We start from the raw sequence: 23,220 nt of genomic DNA on the forward strand, positions 1-23,220 counted from the left end.
ATGCAACCTTCAAATCAGTGGTGTTCTAGTTATCTGACTATAGAATATGATGAATGACCAATTTACATTTTTAGATTGTTCAGCAATATTTTTCAGCATTATTACTTGTCTAAAGAAGTTTTATATAATGTTATTATATATGACTGGTTGTATGGATATCCAGTTTACTTCCCTTCTTATATGTAAATGATTATCTATTTAAATTTTAACGTAATTTCAATTTTCACTTTTTATTAATTTGGCTACGCCATATAAAATACACTCGCTAAGACATAAATAGATACAGTCAACCAGTAAATGCCAACATATGTAATGAAATTATTCTCAGAGTCCAGTGAAATAGTACTGAGTATAATTTTGGTAATATGTGGGAATTTATTTTGTTAACAACTTGATTGCCATGAGATCTCATAAGGAATCTCGCCTAGTATTATTAACAGGTCACATGAAAATATTTAATTATTGTGAAATGGCCATTACATTTTTTCATCAAATATTAACACAATATTTTACATAGTTCTTTTTACTCTCTTAAGAAAGTTATATAATTGATTTTTATTAGTTTTACTTAAGACTATAAGTTGTGTTTTGTTTTGAGATCATTAAATAGTAGTACACTGATGGGAATGTCACTTGTGGCATTCGCATCAGTGGTATCTTGAATGAGGCGAACTGGAATATGTCAAAAGCCAAAGTTTTGAAGATGATCTCCAGTAAAGCCCATAAGGGCTAGGAACGGTGCAGATGGCAAAGGATATCTTCTCTTACGGGGGTCAGGTCCTAGGATGTGTCAAATGGGTCTTATGACGTAGTGGCACATATTTTTCTCTTATTGTATTAATTCCATGTAATAGGAATGTATTGTATGAAATAGAATATAAATTGCAAATGTTATTATCTTTTTGGTTATTATTTAAACTTAACATGGTCTTTACTTAAAAATTTTAAGTTTACTCGTTGCTGTGGGATTGATTTTTAATTATGTTTGCTAAAATTCTTGCTAGATGAATGTGTAACTGCCCATTTTTTTATAAATAAATAAAGTACTTGCATAAAAACGCAGTAAGCATTTTTTCTGTGCCAATACAGGAAAAAACTTACATAGTTTAATTATTAAGCTATATAATAATTACAGAAAAAATAATTTTACCAAAATATATTTTTTTTATAAAATTAGAAAACTACTGTACATTAAAAATATAAAAGAAAACTGAGATATGTGAATTATATAAAATATATTGAGATACGCTCTTAATAATAATTATAAAATAATAATAAAAGTAAAAGAAAAATATATATTTTTTTTAAAATTTATGTTACATAAAAAAACCAGTTTTAACAATTGAAGACTGATTGTACTTTCTTCTAAATTTTGGTGCAACATTGTTTGTAACATGAAATACAGCAACAAATTTTAACTTGTAAATTTTGTAGATTATTATTAATAAATAATAAAAACTCTTTAAAGATTAAAATGTGATATTTAGTTCCTGAAAATTATAAAATTATTATTCCATTAAAAGTTATTATAACAGAATGCTTAAGTGTATCAGTTTTAAGTTAGAACGTGGCAAACACATGTACATGGACAAATGTGCAAATGAGATGCCATATGGAGTCTCTGTGCCCTACAAATTAGTTCTAATTGTATGTGAGATTCCAAACAGTATCATGAAGACTCATGTTATTATGTGAGACTCCATTTGGGATCTTAATGTCATTTGAAAAGGTTTGAAAAAACGGCATGACAGGTAAATTATTAATAAACTTGATTAAACCACATATTTATAATACACAGATTCAGCTACTGGTTTTCTGTTTCCTTTAATTTCCAGATTGTATTTTTTTTAGATGTTCTAGATTTTGCAAACCATCTTCATTAGGGATGTAAATTACAGTTGACCCATTAGAAGATTTTATTATGTACTTATTAGTTTAATTTTTCTATCATATTATATTGAGTTTATAGTGGATGTGATGCAAGTAAAGTACCTGAGATACAAGATGCATCAGTCAATGTTGCTTTCAATCAGTCCCCGAAGTGAATGGAGTGGTGTTATTTACAAGGCTTAATATCAGCCTTACAAATTCAATGAGCTTAGCATAGCGTGCTATTATGTAACTATATTCTCCTCAGTGAAGGAAGCTACTTAATTTCTCACTTATTCCATTAAGTTGTGTTTAATGACAAACTGACTATGGACATAACTATTATAGATATGAATGACTATTTACATATCCGTTTATTCTTGAAAATGACTATGTCTATTTTAGGAGTTATTAGTGATTCATGTTAACCAACCCAGTTTGGAATTTAACATTAATTATAATGTTACTATAGTTTACTTTTGTTTACATATAGATGAACTTTTTGTTGAAGTAATAAAGATATTTTTACCAAAATATCGTATCTTGATACGATATCTATCATATCTGATAATAATATCAGTATAATATTTTTTTTCAATTTACATTAGATAATAATATACTTGAAGTTTATATTTAAGAAAATTATTATTAAAAAAAATATATAATTCTTTAATAAATTACTATTACTGATGTTAAGCAGTCTGTTTATAAAAATTTAACTGTTAATATGAACTGTTTTATTGATTATTATACTTCTTTGGTGTATAGCTACCATACTAATTTATTTATTTATATGTCATTCCAAACTACTAAAATATTGTGATCATTGAATTAACGCTTAAATATATATTTATATATAATATATTTATAAAATGTATATAATAAAATTAGAAAAAAAATTATAAATAGTAATGTAATTTAAATAAATATTTGTAATTATAATTATTCCTAAACAGATTAATAATGTATATTGTATATCTTTAAAATAATAACTTAATGTAGCTTTTAATATTGCAATTAAAAATAAAATAAGTAATAAATATATATACATATATATTATGTATATATATACATATATATTATGTATATGTATGTGTAATGATTTTTGTATTTTATTATAGAGGTGTAGAAGTGTAGCACATAATGTTATTAATAAGAAATAGGTAATAAATCACACAATTTGATGATTAGAATTTTGTTTATTTATTTCAATATTTACTTAAAACTCTTTGTGTGGTTTTACTTTGACAGCTGTATATCGGTGATATCCTCCTTCCTTTGAATAAAAGTAATGTAATTATAACTCACAAACACTAACAAGTGTACAATAAAAAGTGTAAAAATATTGGGTTTTTTATGACAGTGACAACCTCATGGGTAATTATTATTTAAAGAAATCTTTGGGTTTTGCATAATTTTTCATTTAGATTTGGTCTGAAGGAATTCTGTGTACCATGTTTCATCATAAAAAGAAAGATTTGTATTGTAACATTCTTTGTATAGCACTTAAACCTTATAATTTAATTTAACCTCTTCGTCAGTTAGTTTTACATGTGTGATTATAGCATACCATTTTTTTTGACAGAATTAAAAAAAAAGAAGGTTGTCAGTTAAACCAGGAATTTTTTAAGATTGATTTAGCAGTGTAGTAAAGTACATTGATTTCAGTGGTTTTTCATTTTTTAAGTTTGTAGAGGAAGTTCATTTGGTTTTTGTTTGTAAAAAAATCTGTCATTATGAAAATATAAATGGCAAGATTGCCTTACTGGATTTATGTACCAATCATTCAAAACTTTTCTGCTTGACTCAGCGAAGGTGCAAGTATGACCAAATGACTATGATATTTAGATTGCATTCTGTGAAGTTTCAGAAGTATGCATTAGTTGCTTGTTTTTTGTGATCAAATAAAACAAACAAGTTTGACATTCTCTTAAAAAACTGGTAAACATTGAAGTTTGAGCTCTTATAAAGTACTTTGTTTTAATTCATTTAAAAGAAACCTTTTATTTTAATAGGTTTAAAAGTGTCACAACAGTTATAAAAGAGTTAAATTGTACTTTAAAGGATTCCCAGTTGTTTTCAACATTAAAAAAGGGGACTGCTGAATTTAAACATGGTGAAACATTCATCAAGATGATGAATGCTACAATTGATGCAATCATCATAAAAATCCACAGTGCTGTACTCAATGATCATCGTCGATTAAAGCTGTGAAAGCTTGGTAACATTGCAAATGTCTTAATAAACTGTGTTCACATTTTACATGATGTTATGGGTATGAAAAAGCTTTCTGCTTGATGGTTACTGTGTTTGTTAGCAGTCTACTAAAAATATATGCTTTCAACACATGGTTGAAAGCAGATGAAATTGTATGCAAGAAAGCAAAAACTGTTCCATCTGCAGGAAAATCCATGAGTATGATTTTTTGGTATTCTTGTGGTGTGGTACTCATAGACTATTTGAAAAAAGCCAGGTTCGTCACTGGACCCACCAGGTTGGTCTAGTGGTGAGCACGTCTTCCCAAATTAGCTGATTTGGAAGTTTATGGATTTGAATACTTGATTGTGGATACTGGTGTTCTTTGGTGGTTGGGTTTCAATTAACCACACATCTCAGGAATGGTCGAACTGAGACTACAAGACTACACTTCATTTTCATTCATACATATCATTCTCTGAAGTAATACCTGAATGGTAATTCCCGGAGGCTAAACAGGAAAAAGAAAGAAAGGTCCCTCACTGGAAAATATTATGCTAAACTATTGGACCAATTGAAGGTGGTATTATGGCTAAATGTCCACATTTGACCAAAAACAATAATGCCTTTAATATATCTTTTCACAAATCTGTAATCATTCTTTCTTTAATCTTTAAATTTTTTAATAAATATTTTCACAACAATAATGTAACTGCATGCACGTCTCTTGATTGTTTCTGCATAACCTTTGCTTAAGTGTTTCCACATTGCCAGATTTGGCTCTAATGATACCTCTTCACAAAACTGAAGAATAGCTTGCTTGATGAAGAAGGAGATTTCAAATGTGGTATTATGGCCGTCTGGTTGTAAAATTCTCTTTTATCATCTAGAGCTAGGATGAGGCCGATATCTCCGTCTGAAGCTGAAGTTTTTCGTTGAATCGGATATGTGGGGTGGAAGTGAGTTATGGAGAAGGCAGGTTGTTTTTTCTGTCGTGATGTAAATAAGGTCATCACTGATAGACGACGTGACGCGTTCGACCGTGGCGTCGATTTCCTCCGGTGTATTCAGAAGTTCTGTATCCGTCGGCGTATATGTGCGTTGGAACGTCTTATAAAACATCTTCTAGTTTACCTACCTTTTATGTAAAGGCGGAGGGTCATGTTCGGCCCCTACTTGGACCGATTCCAATAGAACCGATGATTGGTCAGAGCTGAGGTCTTCGATGATTTCTATCGCCTATGGAACTGTTACCGCCTTCAGAATCGCGATGTCGAGTACGTCCGGCTCTGACCCGATCGGTTGATTTGATAAACGTGGGCGTTTCGGGGTTTATGACGTCTAGATCATATGCACGCGCCCGCCCGTATAGCATCGTGCTATTGGCGTTTACGACGTATGCTTATTGTTATTCCATGAGTACGACGGACTCTTCGCAGTTCTCCTGTATAATATCCAGGTCGCCTCCGGGTACTGCCGAGTTCGGGCTGTTATTCGCCGGAATCAGTCTGTATACTGTGCCTAGATGCTCTACATACACCCAGGTCTGCTCCTGTACGACAGTTTCGATATCGAACAACTACGTGTGCATTATTCGCTTGTGGACGAGGAACGTAGTTTTTACGCTGGGGGGACGTCCGCGAGATACTATTCTGAAAAATATTTCGCAGGGTGGGGGTTTTTTCCGTCTTTAAGCGAGTTTCTGCTAGCAGAGACTCGCTGTAATGGCAGTAGTCCCTATATCTTGCCTGAAAAAAATTCGTCTTGCCTGCGACCGCGCAGGCAAGACGAATTTTTTGTTTAAAAATGATAGATTCTAGACCTATTTTACATGCTGATTACGAATATATTATTCTTTTGTTATTTAACTAAACTTAACCTACTCTCGGTAACCTTGACTAATTAACATAATAACGTTTAGAGTATTTAAATAATAAATTCAGTAATTATTGCAATTATTTATTATCTGTAATTATAAGCAGTAAACCTTTGGTTTTTTTTTAACCTCCGGGTCTACCGTTATGTATTGCTTCAGAAGATGAGATGAATGATTTGTAGCGTGTGTAAAAATGCCACGCCTGACCGGGATTCGACAATTCGAATACCCACCGGGTTGGTCTAGTGGTGAACGCGTCTTCCCAAATCAGCTGATTAGGAAGTCGAGAGTTCCAGCGTTCAAGTCCTAGTAAAGCCAGTTATTTTTACACGGATTTGAATACGAGATCGTGGATACCGGTGTTCTTCGGTGGTTGGGTTTCAATTAAACACACATCTCAGAAATGGTCGAACTGAGAGTATACAAGACGACACTTCATTTACACTCATACATTAAGTATTATCTGAACGGTAGTTACCGGAGGCTAAACAAAATTACAGTGGAAAAGATTACAGTGACCGGGATTCGAACCCGGGATCTCCGGATGAAAGGCCGAGACGCTACCACTCGCGCTATGGAGGTCGGTCCCGGTACAAACAAATATCGATCTGCCAATCAGAATAATATATTCAGCGTGTAAAATAGATCTAGAATCGATCATTTTTAGACAAAAAATTCTTTCTACTGTGGTGCCACCTAAAGAGCACAAGTGCCGAAAATTGTGCTATATACTTTTACAGTTGTATTAGTTTGAATCTATTTGTGTTGCTAGGAACATTTGTAAATTTGCAGTTTAGATCATTGATTCCCAAAGTGGTCCAGGTGGACCCCCAGGGGTCCACGGGAGACTCGACGGGGGTCTACGTTGGCGTGACAAAAAAATGGGGGTTCACAACTCGTAAGCGGGGGTCCACGAAAATCCATCTGGTTTCGATAGTGAAGAACTAAAATGTTGGCTTGACTTTGCGTATCGATCTAGGCAGATAATGTTTTGAGAAGCTCAGCGACTGTTACTTGTAAAAACTTGCATAATCCATATTCAGTACAACGAACGTGTCGAGACTTGCAAAGCGCCGCCGCTGTCCGCAACGCTTGTTCAGACGTGCAAAGGGACGAAATACGACTTGCGGTGTGTGTGGTAGCAATCTTGCATGAACTTGTTTGATTCTTCACAAATATAAATACGATTGCCGAGGATAAAAGTTACTCATTTGTTTCCGGAATTTCGAAAAGAAAAGTAAAGTGAATAGATAGCGTTTGCCAGTATCGGAAAAAGTATTAAGTACTTACCTGCTTTTTTGTTATACTTACTTTTATTTTATTTATTGTTTATTTATTTATTTGACAATTTATTGTACACGTCAGTAAACAAAAAATGCACAAATTACAAAAAATACGTAGGTACAAAAGGCGAGGTTTATTCCTAAAAGAAATCTCTTCCAACCCACCTGCGATAAAGATATATTTATGTTGTAATAAGTATATTTGTAATGTTTGCGTGTAGTAGGTACGTATTAAAAATTAAATACTGAACAGAGCCATTATTAGAGACTTCCCTAAAAGAACAGAAAGCCGAGAAAGGTTGAACTTTTTGTCCCTACTGTATTAGTAATATTTTTTTTACTCGACTGTGTGGTGGTTCACTAATAATTATATACATTTATACAACGTGTTACAGAATAAGCGTTACAACCGGGAAATGTTATGTTCAGGATCAGTTTTTAAGTCGATTCTAATAGTTTGTTTTTATATATCTGAAAAAAAATTTAGACCAAAAATTAATAAAAAATCAGTAAAAAGTGGTCAAATCACAATATTGAAACGTCGCGCGCGTCGCGGTCAAAGCCGCGGGGGCTACGCGACATCACAATATTGTAATGTGACCACTTTATACTGTCTCTGTTTAAGGATTTATTCATTTTTGGTGTAAATTTTTTTTCAGATATATAAAAAAAACTATTGGAATCGACTTAAAAACTGATCCTGAACATACCATTTCCCGGTTATAACCCTTATTCTGTAACACGTTATATATTTTCATAAATTGTACCTGTCTTTACATACTCATCACGTATAACGTACTTTAACGTGTATCAAAGTAATAAATAAATGATTAAAATCGCAGAGTTGTGATATCAAAATATTGGTTATTTAAAAGTATTTTCTATAGAATTTACGGAAATATAATTAATGAAAAAATGTTTTACATCACATTAAAATCGGTTCAGCCATTTTCATAAAACTTTATTATGGATCTTACCGATTTATTGCTTTTAATAATTAGAATCAGTTTGCCGCTGGTACTTTATTTCATTGCAATAATTAATTAATCCTATTCTGTTAAAATAGTCATATCCTGTTAAGTAAGACCGCCTTGAGATTACTAAAACAAAGTTTTTTTTTTAATTACCGGTAGGTAACTGATACGAAACATGGCTGAATCTAAGAAGAAATGTCGACTGTACAGTGTTGATTATTTAAAATTTGGATTTCTTCCATCAAAGGCAGACAAGCGATTGCCTATATGCCTTTTGTGCAGCAAAATTTTGAGCAATAACTCTATGAAACCATCGAAGCTCGAAGATCATCTAAGAAGGTGTCATCCTGATAAAATAGGTAAAGATTTGAAATATTTTCAAACATTGAAGGAAAAATATGAAGAGACCTACCGTGCACAGTATGTTCGCTTCAACGTCTGAAAGTAACGATGATGGCTTGCGGGCACCGTACAATATTTCATTACTTATAGCGAAATCTGGAAAACCGCACACCATTGGAGAACAGTTAATTTTACCCGCTGTTGAAGAGGTTTTAAAAACTGTTCTGCACAAATCTCCATTTGACATTCTCAAAAGAATTCCTTTGAGTAACAACGCTGTACAAAGACGTATTGATGAAATGAGCTCTGAAATTGAAAGTTTCTTGTGTAATTATCTGCAAACAACTCATTTTTCTATTCAACTGGACGAGCCAACTTTACCTGGTAATGAAGCATTATTATTGGCATATGTTCGATTTGTTATGGACGAAGAAATTCATGAAGAGCTACTATTCGCGAAAACTTTGGAGACGGACACTAAAGGTGAATCAATATTTAATGTCCTGAGTGATTTTTTTAACGAAAAATCATTTCCATTCACAAACGTCATTTCGGTGGCAACAGATGGAGCTCCTGCCATGGTCGGGCGATATCGTGGGTTTATAAGCCATCTTAAAAGAATTATACCAGAGGTAACTGCGTTTCACTGTGTCATCCACCGACAACACCTAGAGCGAAAAATCTGAGTGATAGATTGCACCAATCGCTTCAACTTGTAATTAATGCTGTTAACAAGATAAGAAGCAATGCATTGAATACGTGTTTATTTGCCCAATTGTGCGATGAAAATGATGAAGACTTCCAACGATTACTCTTACATACTAAAGTACGCTGGTTGTCGAAAGGTGCATGTTTAACAAGATTTTACTCACTTTTTGAATCAGTTTTAGAGTTTCTGGAAGGTAAAGATTCAGATTTAAAAGAAAGCCTGATCACTTTGAAAGCTGACATCGTGTATTTGACAGATTTGTTCAAAAAATTTGATGACATTAATTTACAATTACAAGGGGACAGTCTCAATTTAATAAAACGAAGGGTGTAATTTCAGCTTTTCTTGGAAAATTGAAATTTATGAAGCAAAATATTAGTCGGCGCGTATTTTCCCAGTTTTCAAACTTGTCACAGGTAGAATGCCTTGATGAGGATATTCAGACATACGTTCAACATTTAATTGCCCTGCATGATGACTTCAAAATCAGATTTGAAGATATTCTGACGATGGAAATACCACCACGGATCATAAATCCATTTGATGAAACGGAAGTGGAGAATGTGATATTACAAGAGGAACTATTCGAGCTTAACACTAATGAGGAGCTGAAGGTGAAATTTAAAAGAGGGTATCAAACATTTTGGCTGCAGGCAGAAATACCAGAAAAATATCCTGGACTGTGGGGAATTGCGAGAAAGCTTTTGATAGCGTTTCCCTCGTCATATCTTGTCGAAAAAAGTTTTAGTGTCGTTACAAACCTTTTATAAAAAAAAGGAGCAGATTCAATATTATATAATTTGCTGTCAATCCATCAAGTACATCCCTCCCATTAAAATTGAAACTATTTTGTGATTGTCATTGTAGAAGTTACATTACGTTATTAATGTTTAATTGTAATTATATTACGACAATTTTATTATATTACATTGCAATATGATAACAATAATAATTAATAGTGTAATGATTACATATTTGAATAAATGCAACACAAAAAAATATACATTTTTCTTTTTCTTTTTACCATTCTGAATGGGAAGTTTTCTAAATAAAATAAGTGAGAATTGATTGCTTTCTTGTGCTGTGAGTAGATGTCAAAAATGTAAAGTTGGATGGAAGCATTTTTTTTTGATCGGCCAACTTTACTTTTTTGACATCCACTCACAGCACAGTCAATAAAAAATTAACCGATCAATTCTCACTTTTTTCGGAAGCTTTTAGTTCGTGGAACTCAGCCGTAACGGAAATTTTCATAGTTAGATCTAATCTTCACATTTTCCGTCGACTGGAAATATGGTAGAAATGTAGCTGCAGGGGGTCCACCGGAACCAGCAAAATTTTGAAAGTGGTCTATGAGAAAAATAAGTTTGGGAACCTCTGGTCTATATCATTTCGATACTATGGTGGATACCGGTGTTCTTTGGTGGTTGGGTTTCAATTAACCACACATCTCAGGAATGGTCAAACTCAGACTATACAAGACTACACTTCATTTACACTCATACATATCATCCTCTGAAGTATTATCTGAACGGTAATTCCAGAGGGTAAAGTGGAAAAAGAAAGAAAGAACATTTCGATATATCTCTAACGCTCTCTATGTAATATGATAATTTGCGCGCACAATCGACCTCTTTCGGAAAAAAGTGAGTCGAGATACTCTCCTCGTTAAGGGGCTGTTTTTAGTGTTATTATTCTTAGGTGGTGTTGAGAATTAATACGAAATTTAAACGTATTGATGTACAAGTTGTTTTGCAAAGTTTGTTTTTTTTTTCATATTATGTGAATTCTATTATGAACTGAACATTTTTTAAAGCCTTGAAGTACTATAATGTGGTTATTAATAAGTGAAAGAGGTAATCAGTATTTGATTGTCACAATTTTTATGCTCAAAGATTATAACATAACCTGTCTGTTTTTTACATAGTTCTTTAATGTTTTTCTAAAAATATTTTAAGTTGTACAACTATTAATAAAACAGCCAGATTTAGTTATCGAAAATAAAGTTCCTAAATTACTCGACTTCCACGGAGCCACTGATAATTAAATTTTTAGTAAAAAGTGTTTGCAAGGGATGTGGAAGCTAGGAAGCCGCACAACGTACTCATTTACAATTTTTATTTATTTCTACAGTTGGATGAAATGCAGCTATTAAAATCATAAGTATTCTTCACTCATAAAAGATGATGGTGGTTTTTTTGTATCAAATTAAAATAAACAAAAAGGTTACATGTTACACTTTGCTCATAACAAATTTGTTTTAGTTTTTCAACTGCCTTGTAAAGACCCCAAAATTACATTTACTTTATAAAACAATGTAATAGTTATAATTTTCGGTAGGTTCTTCTTGCATTACTGTGTTAATTTGTTAAATTTTTATTGTCAATAAATATGTGTGGCATCTAGTAACAAATTAATTATAAATTTAGGTTCTAAGTTGTAAGATTTGCCAAACAAATTACTGTTTGGTAATAAAGTTAACTCAGTTATTAGATTGAGTCAAATTGTTGGTTAAAATGTTGGCTAAAGTTTTTTTTTTTTTTTACTTTATTCTTTTATTAATATTAAACTTCTATTACTAATTAATTTAATTATGCAGTACATTGCATTTTGTTGTCTATATTACTTCAGAGTTGTGACTTTTTCTGGTACTAGTCAACCTGTCATGTCATTATTGTTCTATACTACCAATTGTGAATCTTTGCTGAAGAATTACATTATCCTCCAGCAATCTCTAAAAAGTACTTCATTGAGACAGATTACCAATCCAAGCTTGGATATAGGTAACACTGACTATTCACTGTAATATGCTGTAATATAGGTTGATATAAATTAAGTTATTAGTACAACTATTCTAAGGTTTCTGTGTTGAAGTATTTTATTGTTGAGATTAATATGCATTATTACAGCTGGAAATATCAAATTTCAGATTATTACAGAAATCTTAACCTTAAATGAGTTATTTCCTATATCAATTGTATGTTATTTAGCTTATACCAGAGTATTTATTTAGGCCTAATTGTTTGATTATTACTATTTTTAGGTGAGTTATTCCTTATAACACCAAAAATTGAGCATCTAGTGAGTCGCAAAGGGGGCTCAATAACATTAAGTGATGATCAATCCATTAGCAGGCAACATGCGAAAATATTACTTGAAAATGTGAGTACTATTGTTGTTTGTTGTTTTTAATTAATAATAATCAAAAGTTAATATTTCCTAAACTATGGACAGTTAGTTGTGTTGATAAATCACTCTATGAACTATTTGTTGGTGTAATCATAGCACCACTCGCAGGTTAATGAGCTGTGAATGGATTTATGGCAAGTTACACGTTCTACTCTGTGGAACGATGTACTGTCAGTACAAGAAGAAGTAATTTTAAGTATTTTCTTTCCTAATTAGTTAAGAATTGTCATTTTCAAAAATTAAACACAAAATGACTTCTTTGCATATGTAATAGCCATTTTCATATAACTACCTGTGTCAGCCTGTTGACTTGAGTGTGAACTTTAGTAGGTCTCCAGGAGATACATGTGCATAACTGTTTTTATTCTCCTATTGTCTTGTTCATGTTTTATCAAAGTTAGTTCTGTCACTTTCTTGCAGTAGATTTTTTTAACTATTAAGAATGTTACATTTTGTTGTAAAATTCATTTAAGTATGGTTACTGGTTTTAATGATCTAATTTTTTCTTTCTTTTAGGAGGATCAGAATGATGATTCTGGAATTGTTTTGGTTGATATGTCCTCAAAGTATGGTACATTTATTAATTCAGGAATTGAATCAAATACAAAAATTGAAACAAATCAAAGGATTATACTAAAACATGATGATTTGGTAAGATTTGGACTTCAGTGGAATATATGGAGGTAGGATTTTTATTTTATTATCTTTATTAGTAAATTGGATTGCCTAATTTGTTTTAAGTATTTGTTTGCTTAAAACTCAAAAAGCACTGGGCTAATTTGAATTATTCTTTTATTTTATTTAAATGAAATTTGAAGATGGAGAAATGGAAAAATCTTAATAAATATACATTTAAAACTACTGTGGATGAGTAGTAAAATTAAACTCTAAAATTGTGTTATACAAGGGTAAGTCAATTATTATCCGCAATGTAGTTATAAATTTTATTGCAATACAAATAGGAAACTTACATGTATATAATTTTTCAACATAGTCCCCTTGCATTTCAATGCAGTTGGTCCATTGTTGCACAAGCTTCCTGATGCCCTCATAAAAGAAGGTTTTCAGCTGAGCTGCGAGCCAGGAATGCTCCGCTTCTTTCACTGTTTCGTCCGAGGTAAATCGATGACCCCTTAATGCCTCTTTGAGTGGACCAAACAAGTTGTAGTCAGAAGGGGCAAGATCAGGACTATACAGAGGATGAGCCAGTACTTCAAAGTTGAGTTTCTGGAGCGTTTCAGCAGTGTGGGCAGCAGTATATGGACGGGCATTGTTGTGCGACAACACAACACCTTTCGACAGCAGTCCCCAGCGTTTGCTTCGAATTTCAGGCTTTAGCTTGGCAGTAAGGATTTCACTGTAACGCGCACTGTTTATTGTCATGCCTCTTTTCTCATAATGTTCCAGTACTGGGCCTTGTGAGTCCCAAAAAACCATAAGCATCAGTTTTCCTGCAGATGGTTGGGTCTTGAACTTTTTTAGCAGGGCGAATTTGGATGTTTCCATTCCATACTTTGTCGTTTGCTCTCTGGCTCGTAATGATGGATCCATGTTTCATCACCAGTGATGATTCTGTCTAAGAAGATGTCCCGTTCAGTACCATAGCGATCCAAATGTTTTTGGCATATGTCCAAGTGCGTTTTTTTATGCAACTGTGTGAGTTGTTTTGGGACCCATCTTGCACAAACTTTATGAAACCCAAGTGTGTTGTGGATGATTTTGTAGGCAGAGCCATGACTAATTTGCAGTCGATGTGCCACTTCATCAATAGTTACTGTGTAAGAAAACCATGTCACATGCACGCTCAATGTTTTTCTCATTTGTGGTGGTAAACGGTCGTCCGGCTCCTTTGTCGTACGTAACACTTGTGCGACCATTTTTTAATTTTTCAGTCCATTCATAGACACTCTATTGTGGCAACACACTGTTCCCATACTGTACTGAAAGTCTTCAATGAATTTCGGCCCCTGATGCACCTTCTGACCACAAAAAACAGATCACTGAACGTTGCTCTTCTTTGGGGCAAACAGAAAGTGGAGCAGCCTGGTTAATGGCAGGGCAGCGATAACAGAACTAACCTAGCAGCATCAAACCTGCACAGACATAACAACAATTAAACCACGCATGCATCATCTACGCAACACGACAGTACTACCAACTTAAACAAAAATATAACTAAATTCTGGATAATAATTGACTTATCCTCGTAGTTTAAAATATTATAGTACATAAAATTTGAAACAATTTTTGTATAAAATATTTTTTGGGGGATTTGGCTGAATCTTTTTTTCCTGGTGATAAATAGCACCCAAAAGAACTATTAAAACAGCTTGTTTAATTGTACAGAATTTCTGTTCTTGATTAGATCAGATGGCTTGATCTCAACTGGTTGTCGCTAGAGCTTTTTGTTACAGTAAAACAGTAAAATAATGTTTTTTTAACTTTCTTGTAATTATTATATTTATGAAAGTAAATTACCATAAGAAATATTGACCAATGTATGCTTATAGTATGATTATATGTTCATTTGTAATTGAAACCAATTTACAAGGAAAAATCAAAAATATTGGATTATTCCACCAATAGATGATCAGTCAGTTTCTATGCGTTATAGACTTAGGAGAATTGTTTACATATGTTAAGAACTGTATAAAATGTTGGTACAATTCAAAATTTGTGTGTTTGGCTATATCCTTTTAACTTGTGATTGTTATATTCATTAAATAGGCGTCAGGTTTACAAGACACCAATCACAAGATTATTTAAAGAAAATATCATGGGTAATGGTCAAGATCATTCATTCAGTCTGACTAACCAAAATTATTTGAATTCATCATGTATAACTTCTTTAATAACTTGATTGCCATGATATCCTATAAGGAGTCTCACCTAGTATAAGTTAATATGTCTCATGAAGATATTTAATTGTTCCCAAATAACCACTGTATGTTTTCAGAAAATATTAACTCATTGTCATAAGTAATTGTTTTTACTATCTAAAGAAAGTAACGTAACATAGTTGATTATTATGGCCCTAATATGTGAAATCTCAAATGGGGCCTCATAGTGTCACAGTGGTGCATAATTTTCTTACCGCATTAATTCCATACAATAAGAATGTAATATAAACTGGGATATAAGTTACAGATATTACTATCCTTTTGGTTATTTAAATTAATTATATGGTTTCTTACTTGAAATTTGTTACAATTTATTTGCTATACAATTCTTGCTGGTTGGTTGTTCAACTGTTGCTTATTTTTGCTGGTGGATTGATTTATGTTTGCTAAGATTCTTGCTAGATAAAGTATGTAACTGTTCAATTTTTACAATTAAAGTTGAGTATTTTCATAAAAACACAGTAAGCTTTTTTATGACTAATAGACTTTTACAGAAGAAAGTGTAATCAAAATCTAACTTTTTTTATAAAATTAAAAATGTACTTTCATTTAAAATATAACAAAAAATTAAGATAGGTGAAAAATATAAAATGTATTGAGCTAATATAAAATATATTTTTTAATTTGTTATATAAACAAAAAAAAAAAACACTTTTATCAGTAGAAGACTGAGCACTTAGTATTCATTCTTGGAATATTACTGATCATAATTTCTTCCAAAATTAGGTGGAACATTGTTTGTAACAAGCCATATAACACTTTTATCTTTTAACTCTTTTAATATTTTATTGGTAAATAATAAAAACTCAAATGTAAGCATTAATATGTGTTATTTAGTTCTAAAAAATTATAAAATTATTAATTCCATTAAAAATTAATATAACAGGTCACTAAGTACGTTAATTTTTTAATTTAAAATTTGGGAAACACAAGTACATGAAAAACACAAAATGAGGTGCCATATGAAATCTCAGTGTCTTACAAATTAACCTGAATTCTAGGTGAGATTCTAAATGGAATCTCGTAGTTTGGTGTTGATATTACACAGACTCCCTTCCATTGAGATGTTTTGGCCAGTTAAAAAGGGCTTGAGAAATCAGTGTGACAGACAAAGTTAAAACTAGCTTAACATAAATTATATGATGAAAAAATATGTTTTTTATGTTGTTCACATTTACATTTAACTCTTGAGTGGGTGTTAGTATATTTTAATATAGTTTGTCCAAGCCGAACTGGCACAGATCAGATGAACAGCATAGCTTATCTTGCTGCCTAATGAGTATGGGTTTATAATACTACTCAATTAAAGACACTATGCATACGGTACAGTTATTGTGTATTCCAATCGATGAACAAATTCGTGTTCTTATTTAATTTTGAGTTTATAATAATAAATTAATAATTTTTTTTTTATTAGATACTGAAATTGATATGTTATGCAATATTATGCAGACTAATCGGCTGTTACTAATTATTGTTTAGTCCTAAATGTATCTATTTATAGTTTTTATGACTGTATAAAATGTCCAAGCCAAATATGCACAAGTCTACTATTTATATTATGCTCTTCACCCATTGTTCTGGGAGTGGTGAACAACTGTGTGCTAGCCTAGACTATGAGTCATACATAAGAAAAATTTCTTTATTCAGGTTTGTATAAATAATAACTGAACAATGTGTCATTCTAAACATTCAAATGAAACATTAAATCTCTATTTATACAAACCATTCCTGATTTATTCAAAGACTAACTTGTTTTTGTAAATGATTTTCTTCTAAGTTATATTGTATTTGCAGTTAAAACTTGTCCAGTTAATTGTGTGTATCCAAAGAGTAAGGGTTATTGTCATATTATAGCGTTCTTTGAGTTTCAGTTCCTGAAAGTAGTTGAAGTTTTAAGTGAAATTTTAAAAGTAATTTATTCGCATTAAACTAGTAAATTTTTGTTGGGTCTGTTGTTATGATAGTGAATTGATTTTATTATTTTGTATATTATGTCTAATTTACGTGGAAAAGACATTCACTGCCAAGGGAAAGACATTATACACATCATTTTTAATTACATGGCAGGAGAAACTGCAGTTGAAATGCTTGTTAGAGACCCCAAAAAGGTTGGAGAACGTGTTGCATATGTTACAGAAGTTTCAAAAAGAACAGTTTAATGAATTACTGGTGAAATAGCTTTGGAACAAAATTCATTTCTCGCAAAGGAATAAAACACAAGAAGGAAGTGACAAACCCGGACAGTTTTGATCAGAATACCATGGTATAAAGTGTTAAAATTTTACTTAAATGAGAGCTACTTGCCTTCTCTAAGGAAACAACACAAAACTAAAAACTGATGGGTTATTTGGTGGGCAAAAGAGGAGCTTAAAGACATTTTTGTTAAGCATGGACGTCAAATGGAAGAGAATGAGAACAACAAAGCAATTCTTATTGAAAAACATGATATTCAGTACAAAGGGTTTGTGAATTTGAATAAAGTTAAAGAAGATGTAGATAGAGTTGAATGAAGACCAATTGTCTATGTCGATGAGACTTATATTTTAAGTTCTCATTGCCAAAATTTCTGTTGGCAACCTTCAAATGCGCCTGAGTGTTTTGCTGTGCCAATTTCAGAAAGGAGAAAGGATAATTATCCACCCCAGTAGAGAAATGGGATTTTTCTCAACTGCTTGACAGTATGGAAAGCCAAATCTTCCTCAGATTATCATTCTCAGATGAACTGTAACACGCTTTTAAAGTGGATAAGAGAAAAATTAATACCTAACTTGCCAGTAATCAGTGTCGTTATTTTAGTTGATGCTTCTAAATCACAATGCTGAAGAAAGCCGAGCACCAAATTCAGCATCAGCAAAACAACCAATGATTGACTGGCTGTGGACTAACAGCTTATCATTCTATGAAAGTTTGACCAAAGTTCAGTTGTATGAATGAGACAATTAAAAAAAATAAAGATCATCTGAAAGCATATAAGATAGATGAGATATTGGAGGAAGGCAGGTTCCCTGTTTTATGCCTATTTCCATATCATTGCCATTTGAATTCCATCAAGATGATATGGACATGGGTGAAGAACCGTGTCGCAGCCAAAAAATGTACAATTTATGACAGCTCCAACAATGGAAATTTGTCATATACAGTTTGCAGAACTCTCATTCAAGGACTGGATAAAATGTTGTGAACGTGCCAAAAAACGAAGACCTCTAGAACAACAAATTGAATGTGTCATCATCAATTTGGGAAGCGAGAGTTCAACAGAATAGTCAAAAGAAGATAAAATCATGTGCAGTAGGGAGTGAAGTGCTATATATTCGGCAACTTTGTAATTTTTTACTTTAGTTATTTTATTATGGTAGTGCTAGTTACAGAATTCATAACAAAATACATTATAAAGTAAAGTGTAAAAGTTTTACTGAAAAAAGGATTATCACCAAGCAAGTAAAAACAGTATAAAAATGCAGAAAAACAAGATATACCTACATGTCAAGGTAATAATTATATTTATTTTTTATTTTTTTTACTTTAAGTATTTAAAAATAAGTTAGCTAAATATTTGTGTATTGTTTTATTCGGTTATGAATTTATTTATTTTTTTATATAAATATGACTAAAAATAATTAAAAAATGTTTGATGTGAATTTGTTTATTGATTGGAATAAAAATTAGTTTAAAAAATACTAAAAAAAAAAATCATACTGTATATATATATATATATATATATAATATATATATACTGTCTTCCACAAGTAGTGTATTTTAGCCCTGCGCTAGCTAGGTAACCATTGCCTAGATCAGATCTGTGCCAGTTCAGCTTGGAAAGCTATTCCAGCAGATGAAGAGATCGTGCTCTCTGTACATAAATCTTGTTTTTTCCATAACTATTCTAATTATTAAAAGAAATTATTATCATTGTATATTTTAATTTTTTATAAAGTATTTTTTTTCATTCACTCTTAAAATAAAGAGTGAATGGCAACTGTGTTAGTGATGTTATGCATAAGGCAGTATCTAGCAGTTTGCTGTTATACATAGGATAAACATATATCAACATTTGAATGTTCCAGATTTTCTGTATAAGTTTTACTGCATAAGATTTATTGTTACACACTTATTTATATAATAGTTATTTTTTAAATTCTTTGTAGGCTCACCAAAAATGATATATATCCTTGCACCTTATTTGCACATCTCTCAAACCTTTGTTGTCAAATCTTATGTATCATAGTGAACATTCTTGTCAATAATAGAAATAGTAATAACAATCACACCAGATTTACCATTTTCCCAGTCTAATATATTAATTTGAATTTTACCTTTTATGTCGTTCAAATCTATTATACTACCAGCACAAAAGTTTCTGCCCGTTTTGTTTCATATATTTATCTTCCAGACATTTAGTCTTTTACTTACTTTGTGTAAAACAATTAATACACTGTGATTTAATTTTGTCATCGTGCTTTTTTTGAATGCATGAACATCCTTTGAAGTACCATTTGACCCCATGAACATGTTCAGTTTTCACTATGATTTTTATATCATTATTTTAATGTAAATTTGAATTATAATTTATATAGCTGCTTGTTGAAATCTACTATCATTATCTGAATGTTCTGTGAGTACACCTTACACAATTAGAACAAGTATCGTCAGATTGTAATTGTTTACTAATATTCATGTAATATAATAAATAGCAATAAAAAGAAAGAGAATGTCAATTAATTAAAGAGATAAAGGAAATGCGTTATAAATTTACTTCCACGAGTAGCATATTTTAACCCTGTGCTAGCTAGGTAACCATTGGCTAGATCAGATCTGTGCCAGTTCGACTTGGATAAGCTATACCACAGTTGCAGAGATCGTGCTCCCTGTACGTAAATCTTGTTTTTTACATACCTGTTCCAACTATTAAAAGAAATTATTATTAGAGTATAATTTCTTCTTTTTTTTTTTGGTTCAATATGGTATAGATTATCCCAGGCTGGATGGAGACATTTTAATTCCATCAGATAGTTATTGACACAAACACCAGAGTGCACTGCTATTCAATCAAACATCTGTTATATACAGCTGTTACTATGTTCATTGGACAAGTTGATTCTAACTTGTTGTGAAGATGTTTACTAATGAAGAAAGAGTATTTTCTTTAAAAACGTAGTTCATAGTTGGTTATAATTTACTAATAAATGAATGGAGTAATCATTTCAACACTGTTCCACCAACACAAAATGTTGTTTATAATTTACGAAAATGTCTTGAGAGAAATGCATCTGCAGCAGACTGACCCAGGTCAGGTAGACCGTCATTAAGTGATGAAACTAAGCTTAAAGTTTTACAAGTAGTTATCCAGAGCCATAAAAAGTCTCTACTTGTAGGCTATCTCTCGAACAGATATTCCTAGAACTTCTGTTTTGATAATTTTACATAAGGCTAAATTCAAACATTACACACCTTGTCTCATACGTGGTCTCTGGGAAGACAGTTATGATCGTAGGCTTCAATTTTGCGAAACATTGTTAAATGAAGTAAGAAAAGTGATAATGAGTTGTTTTCGAAGATAATTTGGAGTGATGAGGCAACTTTCAAATGCACTGGCCACGTCAACAGACACAACTGTACCTATTAGTATTCAGAGAACCATAGGATTGTTTTTAAGAGGTAGCAGAATCAACCTGGTGTTATTTTTTGGGGTGTAGTCTCATGTTGTGGAGTAATTGGGCCTTGGTTTTTTGGTGGAATAGTAACTGGAGAGAAGTACCTGGACATGTTGGCAATTTATGACATTCTTGGGCTACAAATGAACTACAACAACTAAAGCTTACTTTACTTTCAACATGATGGAGCCTACCCCAGTACGCAATAGCTGTGTGAAATTATGTTGATGAGTTATTTGGTGGTAAAGTTATTGGAGGGTGAGGGGCAGTAGAAATGCCACCCAGATCTCCAGAACTTAACCTATGGATTTCCTCTTTTGGAGAATTGTTAATGATATAAAGTGTATACTTCAAAACTACAAACAATTGAAGACTTGAAAGATGCTATTCAAAATTCATTTGAAAAAATAGATCCCAATATACAACTGTGCAAAGAAGTATTTCTAAGTGTCTCAGGTCGTCTGGAGGAATGTATCAACAAAGATGAAAAGCAATTTGAGAAACAATCTAATAAATAATCATGTAGCTTCTATAAAGTGTTGGTTATGAATTCAATTTGTTTTTGTTTTATATTTAAATAATGACTGTTATGATGGGTAGTGAGTTTTGGCCCACCTGGTATGTTAGCATCCGTTTTGTACTTAAAAAAATATGTGTAGTGGGGTATATTATTTTCTACCAGCTTGAAAATTAATAAAATAGAATAAGAGAAAATTAAAGATATGTATTTTTAATAATCATTTGGGGATGATGGAAACTTTTTTTGCATAAAGTTTTGTAAAATGTATGCATATTCATTGTATAATCTTGTCACAATTTAAGCTATATCAGATAAATTTTTAATTATGTTAATTTTTTCAGAGTTGTATTTATGCCTATAATTATCTTAACATCAACTTTAAATCACCAAGAGAAGGCTGAGATTAAATCAAATATAGAAAAAATTGGTGGTAAATTAATATCTAATTGGTCTCCAGTATGTTCTCACTTAACTATGAATCAAATAACATTGACAGTAAAGGTAACTTTCATTATATATATTTTTTTAATTTAAACAAAATTTTACCGATAATACATAACAGATGAAGTATGAAACAGTAGAAAGAAGTACAAAAAAAATTAAATATAAAAACAAACTACCAGATAAAAGACAAAGAGTTTTCTCATCTGCAACAAAATCAAATCTGTTGCTTTTTTTAGTTTTGTATTAGAACTCTTACTTGTCACCTTAATAAAATAGGCTAATATTTATAGCCTATATTTATATATAGCTACATTTATAGCCTATAATTTATATTTATATCTCTAGGCTGATATTTAATAAATTAAAAATTGTAACTTATCTTTGTATTTTTAAATGTGTTAACTTTATAAAAAAAGAAAAGAATAGTCATTGATTCCTAAAAAAAAAAGGTATCTCTATATCAACCTCAATAAAACTAGATGACAGGTTATGGACAAAAGGTTTTTTTACTAGTATATAAATTGTAGTATATATATAGTATATAACTCTAGTATATATATTGTTTTTTAAAACAATACTTTGGTATAATACACATATTAAAAAATATGTGTTTATTGATTATTATTTTAAGTTTTTTTAAAATATTTACTATTGCTTATTATCTTTATCTACTGATGATGATTTAGCAAATAAAATGTGCATTTAATATTTGCTTTTTGATCATTTATAATAGTTTTTATATGTTTCCATTTTTAGATTTATACGTATTAAATGTTTTTTAACCATCATTGGTACACACAAGACTAGGTCCTGATTGTATTTTTTCATTTGTGTATTTCAGCTGGTGTGAACTGTCAAAACTATGTTTACTCATTAAATTTATTGTTAGGCATAATTTTTCTAATATTATTAACTATAATATTTAGTGTTATAATTTCAAAACTGTTTAGCAATCTAATTACTTGCATTAATACTTATTATTTTTGGCATTTAAGAAAAAAATATTTAAAAAAGAATCAACTAAATAAATATAAAAAAGTTGTTAAGCATAAAAAATTTTAACAAATTCAGATTAGATTATATGTGCCTAAACAAACTTGTATTAGCTTGATCAAAATAACTCATTTAGAGGGAAAAAAGTTGTTACCTGGACTTTTATAAGTGGAAATGGTAAATGGTATAATAAACGTAAAAAAATAAATGCGGGAGTAAGGGTGGTGGAGGGTTGAAAAGGGGTGAAAAGTGGTATATTGCGACACAAAAA

At 31.3% G+C, this 23,220-nt stretch overlaps 1 protein-coding gene across 1 annotated transcript in view; it reads left to right on the plus strand.

Moving 5' to 3' along the window:
• Nucleotides 1-10,905: 10,905 nt before the first annotated feature.
• The window catches only part of LOC142328929 (uncharacterized), a 37,087-nt gene continuing 24,772 nt past the window's right edge, over nucleotides 10,906-23,220 (plus strand). The window contains exons 1-4 of the mRNA XM_075373102.1: nucleotides 10,906-11,105; nucleotides 12,293-12,411; nucleotides 12,955-13,121; nucleotides 21,854-22,013. Coding sequence (XP_075229217.1) covers nucleotides 11,081-11,105; nucleotides 12,293-12,411; nucleotides 12,955-13,121; nucleotides 21,854-22,013 — 471 coding nt within the window. The 5' untranslated portion in view covers nucleotides 10,906-11,080. The remainder of the gene's footprint in view (nucleotides 11,106-12,292; nucleotides 12,412-12,954; nucleotides 13,122-21,853; nucleotides 22,014-23,220) is intronic.

This window comes from Lycorma delicatula, chromosome 8 (assembly GCF_047948215.1).
Source record: "Lycorma delicatula isolate Av1 chromosome 8, ASM4794821v1, whole genome shotgun sequence".
NCBI classification, from domain to species: Eukaryota; Metazoa; Arthropoda; class Insecta; order Hemiptera; family Fulgoridae; genus Lycorma; species Lycorma delicatula.